Source organism: Rousettus aegyptiacus, unplaced genomic scaffold (assembly GCF_014176215.1).
Source record: "Rousettus aegyptiacus isolate mRouAeg1 unplaced genomic scaffold, mRouAeg1.p scaffold_m13_p_2, whole genome shotgun sequence".
In the NCBI taxonomy this organism is placed as follows: domain Eukaryota; kingdom Metazoa; phylum Chordata; class Mammalia; order Chiroptera; family Pteropodidae; genus Rousettus; species Rousettus aegyptiacus.
This window is the reverse complement of record NW_023416295.1, coordinates 43341246-43354794: the sequence shown is the minus strand read 5'-3', so window position 1 is coordinate 43354794 and position 13549 is coordinate 43341246. Positions and strand designations below refer to the sequence as shown.

The 13549-nt window shown below is 38.1% G+C and overlaps 1 protein-coding gene across 1 annotated transcript; it reads right to left on the bottom strand.

The window, feature by feature from the left end:
• Positions 1-8985: 8985 nt before the first annotated feature.
• Positions 8986-12181, bottom strand: LOC107514667 (tetratricopeptide repeat protein 30A). Its single transcript, XM_016152601.2, has one exon. It carries the CDS (start codon positions 11999-12001, stop codon positions 10004-10006), a length of 1998 nt encoding a protein of 665 aa, XP_016008087.2. The 5' UTR covers positions 12002-12181; the 3' UTR covers positions 8986-10003.
• Between the last annotated feature and the right edge of the window lie 1368 nt (positions 12182-13549).

Genomic DNA, 13549 nt, shown 5'->3' with positions numbered 1-13549 from the left:
CAGTGGGGACCCAGGGCTGAGTGCTGCGTCTGCTAATTATGTTCATTCTACCTCCTACAATTCCTAGCTGGCCACGATTTGATACTTGTTAACCTCCACTTTGCCTTTTAGATGGGCTTCTTCATCCTCTTGAATTATGTTTATTATACAATGATGTAACATTTTTTTAAAAAAAGACAAATCATTCATAACTCTACAACCTTAATACTCTGTTTTCACTTTTCTACATTCTCTTATTGTCCTGGATTATAATTTTAATTGTTGCATTCATAATGGAGTTATAACTTTTATGCTATAGTTGAATTTTAGTCCTTTCAATACTCATAAAGGTAAAACACATTTATAAACTTAAAGGATATTAATGAACAACCAAGCAAACGAGAAGTCTTAGAACTGCCTGCAGTTGGAAGCCAGGGTAATGATCATTTAGGGGCAGAGAGCCTAAGAAGATAGAGCTGAAGTGATATTAGTGGTTACCTGGTTCTGTGTATTTACTTTATAGAAAAAAAAAAAAAAACAAAAAAAAACAAACAAAAAAAACAGGTCCAGAGTTTAAATGACCTGCCACACAGCTCCTAGGGACAGTCAAAACTAAAGAGGCTGCAAATGACTTTTTTTTTTTTTTAACATGAACAATAGCCCTATTTCCACACTAGTATTATTCTCTGGGACATAAATTCTTTGAATGTCTATCCTTCATTTACGATATGAGGGAGTTAGAACAGATGCTCTCAAAAATCCTTTCAATTCTGAAACCTTGAATCCAACTTGAAATGAACACTATTGGACCCCTGCCTAGTCAGCTCAGAACTACTACACACATAATGAAAAAATGTGGTAACGATTAGAACATTCGCTGTTTTTGAAAGATAGGTTGTACATTGGCTCACCGGAGCCTTAGGAAAGCTTGAGACTGGATCTCAGACTGAAGTGTGACAGCACATCCACTGCCGGACTGATCTGTAGGCCAGCTGTCTCATTTTAAAATTTCTAGCTCAGATGAAAACGATAGGGTGTTAAGCAAACAAATGGACTGACAATCCTATTTCCCAGTGCAGTAACCATGAAGTTGGCCTTTCAGAACGCTTTTCAAGCAGAGTGAGGCCCCCTCTACTGGTAGAATTAGTCATCCACCCAAAAGTCAGAACTTTCTAGGTTTGTGAGAAGTGGAAGAAAACAACAGATTCAAATTTTAAGAAACATGAAGAAATATCTCATCTAAATATCTCATCTAAAATTTCAACATTTCAGACAAGGAAAGAGAAATCTAAACCTGTTTTCTTATAAATTTATTAGGGAATATTCTCTGGAGGAAATTGTTCCACTAGGTGGCAAAAATCTCTGTTAAAATGTGAAGTTAGCTTTCTGAAAATAGAAGGCCCTTGACAGATACTTACTGCATCAATAATGGGTAAAAATCCCACTTTTGCTCAGTGAAGAGTAGGGTTCTCTCACACCCTTATATGAAATTCTGTGTTCCATTAGCCTAAACCAAGATTTCCTAAACTCTTGTAATTCAAATATCACTGACAGGCTTCTTGCCATAAGCCAAGTATTCTGTATCTTACTATTTTTCTTTCAATCAAGTAATTTTTTTTTTTTTTACTTTAGTCTCATCCCATGAAATAGAATCCATGAAATTTTAGGTTTGACATGTCATGTGTATATGTATGTACACATACACAATAAAATAAATAAAAGTGTGCCAATTAAATTTTCCTCTAATTAGCTCATATTTACCATGCTTTAGAATATAAATATACTGAAGTAAATACACCTCATGTAAATATAGTAGTCACAATTTCATCTTTCCATTAAAGGTGTGTTGTTTATTGCTTTTCTTCACCTGGTCTCTTCCTCGTGCCTTACCCTCTGTCTTGACGTCTCCCTTCATCCTCTCCTCACCCTTTCACAGTCCTTTGGTTCAGTGTGCAGGTGAGGAAAACGTGTGCTCTCTTTGGTCCACTAGAGACCGTGGCTCATTTGATATTGGACTCTAGGAAACCATATTGAAACAAACTGGTATTTGGCAGAATGAACAAAAAGACCTTTATATTCTTATCTTTTTCTAGGAATTGAGCCTTGAGGAATATTGAAAAGTGATGTTACTGCTATTTCATCCTCATTGCCTTCTCTGAGGAAGTGGCATGTAAAAATAAAGTTTAATTTATAAAAACATATTTCATAAATTATTCCTTAAGGAGTATAATGGAGAGTCTGTTTTTTGTTTGGGCACTGAGAAAATTGTAATACCTGCAGGGAAAAATGGAGATGAGAAAAAGGCTGATCTTCATGAAAACTTTTCTCTTATTAAACATTCCCGTGGAATTAATTCAAGCTTTGTTTCTTCAGTAATAAAGGCGACTATTATGCATTTATTGCTGGATGAATACTTTCAATTCCCAGCTAGTTATAACTTGGTACCACTGTGAAACCCCAATTATTTACAGTGGATTATCTATATTGAAGCTTATCTGTAAAATATCAGTTTTGAGACCTGTCGTCATCTATTTTCTTTGCTTTAATCGCGTATATCATTTCTGTTGACCCTTAATGAGAAGTGAATAAGTAGCCTTTTGATACAAAATATTTATATTTTAAGCAACATTAGATCTAAAGAGCTCAGAAAAAGAGTTGCTTCAAATGCAAGCTGTTTTATAATAAGTATACTACATAAAGGTAGAAAGCTCTTCTCCAAAAGGAAAGAATTTCAGTGAGTGTATTTTCATTTTGGTAATATTTATATAGTAGTTTCAGAATCATATGGAAAATTTTTATAAATAGCCTATGATAAGCCAAACATAAATGAAAACTAAAGTTATAGTAGTGTAATTATATATAACTTCTTATTCTGGGAAAATTTAAGCAAATTCAATTTTAACAACAGTTGATCTTAAAAACACTTATTAAAGACTCCAGGACCCATAGGGAGGAGTGGGTGCTCTGTGTTTGCTGTGGCTCCCCAAGAGGTTCTTTCTGATGGCAAACATATGGAAACCCCATAGAGAGGCAGATTTCCTTTGCTACTATCACAGGGCTATATCCGTGCCTTTGAAATGACATCAGTCAGGAAATCAGTGATTGTAGTTTCAGATTTCACAGAAGGATTTTGCTTTGCTTTTTGTAGGCCCAAAGATGGCAGGCGGAGGCAATAAATTCTGTCTTAGAACCTCTCCTGATAGAAGAGATTATATGAGTAAATCAACTGTCCCAATACCTGATGTGTTATGGACCATCCGGTTTGAATTTGAATTTCTTTCGTCTTTCTTCTAGAGACCCCCAATGTAAGCCAGCGACTCAGAATAAGATAGGCCTGAGAGGTGAAATGCAGTGCTGTTGGGATTACCCAGAACTAAAGTGTTTATTTTTTATGAAGCTTTTTCTGTAACTAGGTTTATGGCTAGAAAGGGCTGAAGCTGAAAAGTGCCTGCAGTACACAGGTTAGCATTTCTCACTGGAGGGAAGATTAGGTTGCCTCACTTTAACTCATAGGTTTTACTATATATGAATAAATACTGCTGTTGTTTTCATTTTCATTTTTCTTTTTCTATTATTATTGAGCTTTTAATAAACAACCTTACATGAATGTGAAGGAAATTTTAAAATTGGAGAATATATTTTCTGTATGAGTCACTATATGCATTGGTGTTTATCTTGCATTTTTGCCAAGAAGCTTTAGACTGAGGGAAACTTGGGTAGAGCTATTAATTCTCCATTTAATTCTGTATAAGTGAGTACTCACCCAAAAGTATGAAAGCATGTCCAATCTCATGAGTAGCTGCTGCAGTTTCAAATGACTGGTAAGCTGTTAATACCAATAAGGTCAAGGTCTTGAGCAATGTCCTTACAAAGATCAGCTAACTTTGTCCTATTTACTAGAACCTAAGGAGTAACACTGACTTCCACGGATGACTAGATGACTAAACTGTTGGGAAAATGCATAAGAATTCATCACCTCCTTGACAAAACTCAAACGTTTGGCCTTAGTACGGTGAGTGTGGTCTGGGTGGTTTTAAACAGAAGTAACAGAAAAATCTGGCTCAAACAAGTTTAAACAATAAAATCATTTATTTTTTTCCATTCTGAAGAAGATCCCGTCATCAAAGACTCAAGTTCTTTATTTTTCTTTGCTATCTTCAAAGTCACCTTCACCTTTAGGCTGATTTCTGTCCTGGTCATAAGATAGTGGCAGCAGATTCAGATCAACAGTACCAAGAAGGAAAAAGAGTCCTTCTTATATTCTTAAAAAAAAAAAAAAAAAAAAAGAGGTAAAGAAAGCTTTCTTAGCAGCCCTTCAAAGAAGCCTTCTCTTGCCTGGGTAAAGATTGCATTACATACTTGTTCTTAAATCAGTCATAGAAAGAAGGGATTATAACCATGGATTTAGATCAGTGGTGCTCAACCTTAGTTGCATTCTGAAAGTTGAGAAAAATACTGACATCTGGGTACCACCTCCAGATATCCTGGGATGCAACCTGGGGCATTGAGAGTTTTAAAAGTTCCCCCAGGTGATTTTAATATGCAGCTAAGCATTTGAGAATCATAAATTTAGACCAAACGTCTGGGGTTGGGGGCAAAAAAGGGGTAAGGAATGGATATTGGATTATAAACCACCATAACCATTGAATATTGTTATACTTTCAATGTGGATTTAAAAAGATGTATGTACATGTATAAATGCACACATAGGATTAAAATCAGATTTGGAGGAATCAGTATTTACAGGGAGACCAGACGAATGTGATCCATATTAGAAGAACAAATTATACATCCAAAGCCATTCAAACCATTTATGAGGAGGGTTATAATAATGCATATATAGAATTACTTTGGACTCTAGGAAAGTACAATAAACTAAAAGGTGATGACAGTAAATAATACTTATGAGTCTTTGAAGGAAAAAAAGATGAGAATACTCTTAAATTCTGGAAACCCTCTTTAAAAAGTTTCCAGTATCAAATTTCGTAGTGGCTACTTCAATATTTTTCAGATTCCTTCTATGAAAGCCAAATATTTCTCAGGAATTATTAATAGTAAAAAAAAAAAATAAGAGGTTTCACTGGTTTTAAAAATATATATGAATAAACCAGGATACTCCAGACCGACTACCTAAAAATATTCAGATGCCCTGATTTTTAAAATTTATTCATTTAAAATAATTTCTCTCCATTCTCAAACAGACTGCATCCCATCCCCCAAGGTAGGCATGCATTCTTCACGTGGTCACTATTCTATTTGTATAGAATAGTGGTTATAAACCTACACATTAGTCATCTGGGGGGACTTATTAAAAACTGACCCCTCCCTCCCATGTCCATTTCCATAAATTAAAACAGAACCTTTAGGGGTTAGGGCCCAGGGCATCTATATTTTTGAAAAGTTTACCAGCTGATTCTGGTGTAAAGTGAGGACTAATTGTTATTAGTACAAAGGGAAAAAAGAAAGTAAGTAACAGGGACTCAAATCTGTTCTCTTGCTCTTAGCTTTAAATTTTCCTCCCCAAGATTTAAGCTAAACTGATTAATTAATCAATCTCATGGAAGAGTGTAAGCACTTAATGTCTTTGCTCAAATGGATTTTTCAAGTAAAAGTAAAGCTTTATGAAGCTTCACATGTCTTCAGTAACACTCTGTAAATACTTGTGGAAGCAGCTAACCCACTACTGAGATTCCTAAGTACCTCATACATAGCCCTTTGCACTTGAGATGCAGAGCAGCCTTGCAACAGCTGTTTTTACTGTGGTTAGTGGCTAGAGACTGTCACAGAGAAGAAAATCACTAACTTGAAGAATCATAAAAAGTGATATTTTAAAAAGAGGTGATAAAAAATAGGTTGGTCTGTAATCTTTGTGCCCAATCCAGATTATACCACAGGTAAAACTGTACCTGCTGCAAACAGTATGTGTGCCCACTCAAGTCTCCTCCAGCACTCTTCTGGAAACTATAGTATAATTTAGGCCTTCCCAGGAATGGGCTAAGTGTACTTTGGGAAAAGTTTATTAAACCACCGATTAAATAAGTATCAGTAACAGAAGTAGTGGAAGTCATAGCTCTGGAAAAAGAAATGCTTAGCATTGATTGAGTCAGAGAAACGTGGATAAAAATCTAAGGGGTGGACTATGGTAGAGTAGAAAGAGCACAGAAATCGAGCCAGAAGCCCTGGATTCTGATACTGGATTTGCCACTATTTGGCTCTGTGATCTTGGACAACTCATACTAATTTCTGTGAGCCTCAGTTTTATGATTCAAGAGATGAGCTAGTCCAAGCCTTGGTCTCATTGTTGGAGATGTATTCCCAATGTCATGATACCCAATTTGTAATTTAAAAAAATCTGTTTAAGTCATATCTACAAATAATGTAGAGGAATGCATTTGTCATTTCCCATTTTATATTCCACATGATTATTTCCAGAACAATTTCACAATTTGCTGATCATTTTGTTGTAAATCTTATATATACATTGTCAGGAAAATAATGGCTTTAGTTTCTGAAAGGGACAAAGAACTACTTTCAGCATCTTGGTCAAATCATGTATAGCACATCTCTGTTCTTCGCCATTTTGTCAAAGCAATTTAAATGTAATGAACCAGTACAAGAACAAAAGACCTGAAAACAAAAATGCTGCGATAACTACAGAAAAAGTTTAGCCTTTTCTAGTAAACATTAAAAATAATGGCACTCTTAGAATATGTGGGTAGGTGGTGTTGCCTCGTAACAGGGTCTTTTTTAGCGAAGTATTATGATTCATGAAGCTTTCTTTTGCTTTACAATGTTGCTATAAACGTAGTTATTTCCTGACTTAAAAGGGACTAAATATCTTATATTCCCCGAAGTAGATATTCACCTTTCTATACATGAAGTGAATAAACTATAGAAGATGGTTTTGGCAAATTTGGAACAATTGGGACCAAGAGGCTGAATCTTCAGAGAGTGGCCTCTGACCTTATGTAGCAGAGACAGAACACTAACAGGCCATTTATTTCCCGGTAAGTTCAGGAAAGAGTCAGTGGACAAAATGGACATACTTTTTGGAACAGTTTTCATGAGTGCTGGTGAAACCTATATGTGTCCTTTATCTTAAGCATTTGGTTCTTGTACTAAAATGACTGGAAACAAAATAATAGCAATAAAAGCTTTCTCACACACATTACTCGGATCCTGTTTGCACAATACAATTTTAGCTATTTGTTATTTTGAACTGAAGTATCTAGACTTGATAACAATGTGTTTAATTTCACAAACGTGCAAATTTCACTTTTGAACAAAGCACTTGAACTTGGTTTACATGTTCACCTAATAGCATTCACAATCAAGTTATTGGTGGTCCTACTTATGCTAACAAATGCATATCTTTCATACTAGAAATGTACATAGAACTATTTTCTAATTTTTTTCCTTATGAAGATAATTCCTTTTTTAATATACACATGATGTTGTAGACAGGATTTCAGTATGTCATGGATCAATCTTGGCCAAAATCCAAGGGAGTTGATTTAATTAAGCAACCAGAACCTCCATTAATTATGGATTCAGGTATAAAGTAATCACCTTGTAAAGATAATTATTAGCCAGTCAGGAGAATATTAAAGTAAGAACATTATTAAAACTATGGTATGGCTAATTAATTAATTACCTTCTGGCTAAAGCTTGGCTCAACTTTTCTATGTAAAATGATTATGGATACAGAAAAGCAAGTGCCCTCTAGAGTCAAGAGTGTATTTAATTCCAATGTCACAGAACAATTTAAATAATAAATATATTGTACATCTTTAAAATTTCGGTCACTTTTTCTAGAGGTCAAATAGTTTAAAAGAAAAAAAGGTTTCTGCAAATATACAAATCTCGTATTCCACAAATTATATAGGCCCAGTATTTTTGGTGAGTGCTCTTAAAAATTTTCTCTGGACTTACCAATTCTATAGTCACTTTTGATAAATGTCATCTCGATTAGCAAAAATGCACAGTTAGATGATTTCAAGTCACTCTGATAATCAGAGTGCTATCTTACCTATCACTGAAAGGTTGGTGCACCTTTTACAACTGTTTGTGGTTTCACCTGCCAGCTATCAGAGAAATGTCCCAATAATTGACAAGGGAGAAAATAAAAGATAACAGAAAGAAAAGAGGTAATTAGGTAGATTTTTCATTTATCTTGTGATACATTCTCCAGCAGTAAACACTACTATCTTCTAAATAGATCCTTTGAAGGCAAAAAAAGGAAACACTCCCAGAGAAACCTTTATAAACTGGGACTGTCCTGTTCACTGTGGCTTTGTCCTTTTGTAAAGTCTGCATGACCTCTCTTTGTATTAAATAAAGCAAGTGTGCAAAGGCTGATGATTTGATTTAGTGAGTGAGTTACAGAAGTAGCTGTGGCACCTGTTACGTCCACCCTGTTATCCATTACTTCTGTTAATGGCAACAGACATTTGATTAACTCCTGAGATTTGGACATGAAGGGGATCCAAGGTGGGTTGTGAAGTAAATCAAATAGTTAAATCTTCATTTCATCTTCACCTCACCTGTTTCTGTTTCCAGATTTCTGGCACACTAGCAGGTGGAGGTCTTCACCTCAGGGGCAGAAGAGACTCTAATTATTTCAAGAACAAGTGACAAAAATATATATATTATAATAGCCTGGATATATATCATTTATTTATCATTTTGGGGGTATTATTTTTTAGAAGAATTAAAAGCAAATCTTCCCTTCTTCCCCAAATATATGCATTAGTAGATAGAAATTATGAGAATTAAAGAATTTTAAAAAATTTACAAAACTTTTAACTTATGCACAACTACAGCAGAACAAGGACTGCCTCATATACATTTCATAGTTTGAGTTTAAGCAAAAGCTTCAAGTAAAAAAGGGCAAAAAAAACCCCACAAATTTCTTAGTAGTAATCAGTATTTTATCAATCAAAAATAACATAACAAGCATTTACCTCAGGCATTAACATTTACTGTTAGCCAAAATACCAAGAAAAATCCATTTGAAATACTGTATTTTATTTCCTGACTGACTTGTTTATAATCCAAGTCATAAGAGAAAGTCAACTTTCTTTTACATGGCTTCTACAGAATCAGATGGTACAGCCAGAAGTAACTGTTAAGAGCATTTAGCAGTTCAAATGACTATGAGACCTAAAGAGGTAAATGAATTTCTTCAGACCAAAATTTGACTACAGAAGGTCAGGAACTCATACCTTAGTCTTTTCATTGTCAGTTCAATGCTTATTTTCCCCTACACTGAATATATTAGAAAGCTTCCACACTTGATATTTGTCAGTATTCAAAAGGAGGCTGGAAAATCAAAAACTGGACAATGAAGAGAAATATTGATTAGAAAAGAAGACCAACCAATCAGCCAAATTATGGAAGAAACATAGTCATGCACCAAACCTCATAACCTGAAAAGAACCAAGGAAAAAACTATTTATTATTTATTAAATACCAGTACTTCTCAAAGAGCTTAGGCCAGGGTCCAAACTCGACTTTGTCGAGAACCAGAGGTTAAAAGACTGAAAAAATGGAGTGGAGGCATACAGTTAAGGTCAGAATTGGTCTTATTAGACAGCACAGTCTACCGTGAAAGGGCACAGTGAACCTGCCTTTACTCGTTGGTTGAGAAATGGTCCAGCCATTTCCAGCAATCTAGTCACCAGAGGAATGCAAACACACGCACTCCAACAGTTCTTTGGCTCATGCCATACTCTTTACAGCTTAAAGTAGAATATAAACTGCTATTCAGGGTTACTGGCTTATTTAGGATGTCAGTCTAGCAACTGTTGCTTGAGGCAAGACATGGTGACTTATTGGCGGAGAGGATGCAAAACCGATTTAGCTTATACTATATGCTCTCTACCCTTCTTAATGGAAAACTTTCTCAAACAGAATACTTTAAGTGTACAAAGTTCAATGTGTAACAAATGTAAAGATGTCAAGGATATAGATTTAAAAAGTGTGAAATATAGGTAACAAAGCCAAGAGCCAATATAAAACATGACTACATATTCCATCCTATAATCTCATAAATCAAAGCTTTTAACTGTCTAGATTCATAGGTAACTGTATTCCTTCCAGTATGCATTCTATCTTCTTCCAGGGGTTGTTCAATAACAGCAGGTATATTCCTGCCATAAAGTTCACAGTGTTCTAGAAACTGGACACATTCTTGAACAACACTATCACGAAGCACGATCATGTGTTTTGACATATTTTCTAATAAGGACAGGAAGCATCTTTTGGCATAATACCAGGTATCGGTTCCCAGTTTTTTATGGTAAGGTTCCAAGCTTTTGATAACTCGAGAAATCCCAAAGTCATAATTTCCTTTGGCACAGTAAAGCGTCCCAATCACCAAATTCACAATGCAGAGATGGTAGATTTTCTTATCTGGGTCATGATAGGAGAGCTGCTCTTCTTCCTTCTCAATCTTCCTCATCAGTTCCTCGGCTTCTTCATTCTGACTTGTCATAATGTATGAAACACAGAGGTTAGCCAATACAATAGCACTGACATTCAGGATGTTGTCATAATGCTTCTTGACTATGGGCTCATAAAAACCAATGGCTTCTTTGTATTTGTTTTCCTGCATGAACAGGACATGAGCCACATTCAGCTTCCACACATCATGGTCATTGCAGAATTCCACAGATTTGCGGAAGATCTTTTCCACCATTGGATAATTTTCAAGGTTCCAGTAGATTTTTGCCTGGGCCATTAACACAGGAATATATTTCTCCAGGATGTCATCATAGTCATTCACTGCCCTTTTCACAGCTTCATCATCTCTATTGTGTCTTGCTTCCTGCACTTGTTTGGTGAGTCTCCGGAGCTGCTCAGTCAGCATCCCTGCTAGCCCATCAAGTTTAATGAACGCCTCTTCAGGAGCTGTCTGGCAAGTGATCATGGCATCCAAGAAGTCATAGAGATAGGGTGTGAGGAATTTATAAGTCAAATGAGCATTCTCTGCCAGGACATCAGCTGCCAGGTCAAAATATTCATATTTACAGTAGAGCAGCAACAAGTTGCCAAAGGTCTCTGGGGGAAAGGGGTTCTGTTGGAGCAAAAACTGTAGCTTTTCAAACCCTTCTGTAGGCCTGGCATCCATGTTTATTAATGCCTGGTTGTGTAGGGTCACAGGGTCTAACTCTTCTTCTGCCCTGGGTGGCATGTCAGTGAGGGTTTCCTGGGCCACCTCATAGTTTCTCAGTTGGTATTCTATGGCTGCCTTGAGGTTGAAGGCTTCCACCAGAGCAGTCTGGTGCAGGACTAATGTGTTGCCAACACTGCGAACATCAATGCCCTCAGTGGTCATGCCCACACCTAGCTCTGGGTGCTGGCGGATGCCATGCTCAATAATGTCCGCGATATGCTTCAGAGCCGAGGCATACTGCCGGCTACTGTAATGGGCCAAGGCCAGGTTGTAGGAAAGGTCAGGCCGGTAGCCCGAGGCCTGAAGGGCTGCAAAGAACTTGGAACATGCAGCTTCATACTGACCCTCCTTGTAGAGCAAACAACCCAAGTTGACCTGGCCATCGGGCTCGTTCTCGCCCCCAGTGTCTTCTCCCCCTTCCCCACTCAGTAGCTGCTCCACCAGGCTCCTGGCCCCAGGCAGATCGCCCTCGCTGTACTTGATAGCAGCTTGTAGACGGAGGACCCGGCTGTGGTAGGCGGGGTTGTCCAAGAGCAGGAAGGCCACCCGGGTGGCCTCTGGATAGAGGCAGGCCTTGTATAGGGCCTGGGCCTGGTACAGGCGGTACTGCTCCAGTTCCGGGTGCAGCTGGCTCAGCTGCTCATAGCACTCGGCGGCCAGCGAGAACTCCTGCAGGCGGTAGTAGCAGTAGCCCAGCAGCGACAGGCCGGCGCGGCTCCTCGGGCTCCGCTGGAGCTCTCCGCCCAGCAGCTGCGCCACCTCGGCGTAGCGGTTATCCCGGATGAGCCGGTACACGACCGCGGTGAACTCCCCGTCGGGGATCTGCGTACTGCCCAGCCCCGCCATAACCGCCGCGGCGGTTGTGCGTCTTAGTTACCCCGGCAACAAGCTAACCGGAAACGGAAAAGTAACCGGAGATTACTTTGTAACGGAAGGTGAGCGTTACTAATAGAAAGGAATCACTGACGCTGAGTTTTTTGAGTATTGATTCAGTCCTCGGGAGCGGGCTGCGGAGGTCGTGAATCACGGAAAAGAGGGGAAAGCATCTTGGTTTTTCAGAAACGGAAACTCTACTTCCCGGCATGCGCCGGTGAAATGCACTCCGGCTGTTTGTGACGTGAGCGCGCTGCATGGTGGGAGACGTAGTCCCTGCAGGACGAACCCACCGCTTGACAGCTAGGGTTTTATGGATTGCCCTTCTTTTCCTATCTAAAGATGAGGCTTGGTGGCTGTTGTGTCACCTCAGTCTCAGGCGCGGGGAAGGAAGAGTTACGGTCCTATGTTCCTGGCATTTTCGAGCCTTATACACGTTGTGCGCTATATACAAATGGCGTTGTTTCGTGTTTTTGTAAATTGATGGGAAAGAAAAGGTGGACTGTTTCCTTGGAATTCCCGTGGAATTAGAGTAGGTTCTATTTCTAAAATACCTTTAGGGCACAATGTCTAAGAACAAAATATGCAGAGACCAAGAGCCCTTTTGGCGTTTCCAGTCTGACGATAGGAAATGGTCTTGTGAATCTTGTACTGGGAGACTTTTGATTAGATCTAAGTGTCTCCCACTCCCTTTTTAAATAAACAACTATTATTATGGAGCAGATAGTGGCTTTTAAACTTGGCCATGTTTACTTCCCTGGCTCTCCAGCTTTCACTACAAATAAGAAAACAGTCTTCTTTGATCTCCTTCTGTCTCCACTGATTTTCCATGATCAACATTGGCCTGTCCAGTACCTAAGATAACTTGTGTCTGAATAAAAGCCTATCTTTGCTATATACTTAAAGACTTCCATGCAAGTTCTTTATCTGCCTTCTCTCTAGTTTTGGGGCCCATACATAAATTTCAGCGCCAGCATCAACTGTTATATGGCACTTTATTAGACCACTTACAGGTATTAATTCTAATCTTAATATCCATTCTGAATTATATATATTACAGATGAAGAATCTATATACTGGAAAGGTTCAAGTAATTTGCTCAAGACCGCAAAGTTAAGCAGTTAGCAGCTCTGCCAGGATATCCAACAGCTAGTTTCAGTAGGAAACAGTGACTGATGAATAACCTATATACCTCCTATAGATAGTATTTGATGTCAAGTTGTACGATGGAAGATTAGTGCCTTTTTTTCTCCATTAAAACAATCGACCGTGTTGGTGCAGGCCGTAAAAATTTGAACTTCCAGGTCCGAATTGCAGCTGTGAGAGCAGATAATAGGAAGTAACTAGTGGGGTGATATAGCTCTTAGCCACTTAGAATAGCTCAGAGAGGACCTTTGTGGGCATCTAATTGCTCCTATCATAAAATTGACTTTATGTACTCATTCAGTCTTATCCCTTGCAGAGCTATGTTCTTATGGGTAGGGCCAGATGAAGAACCTTCCACTGCATGACTATCAAGAA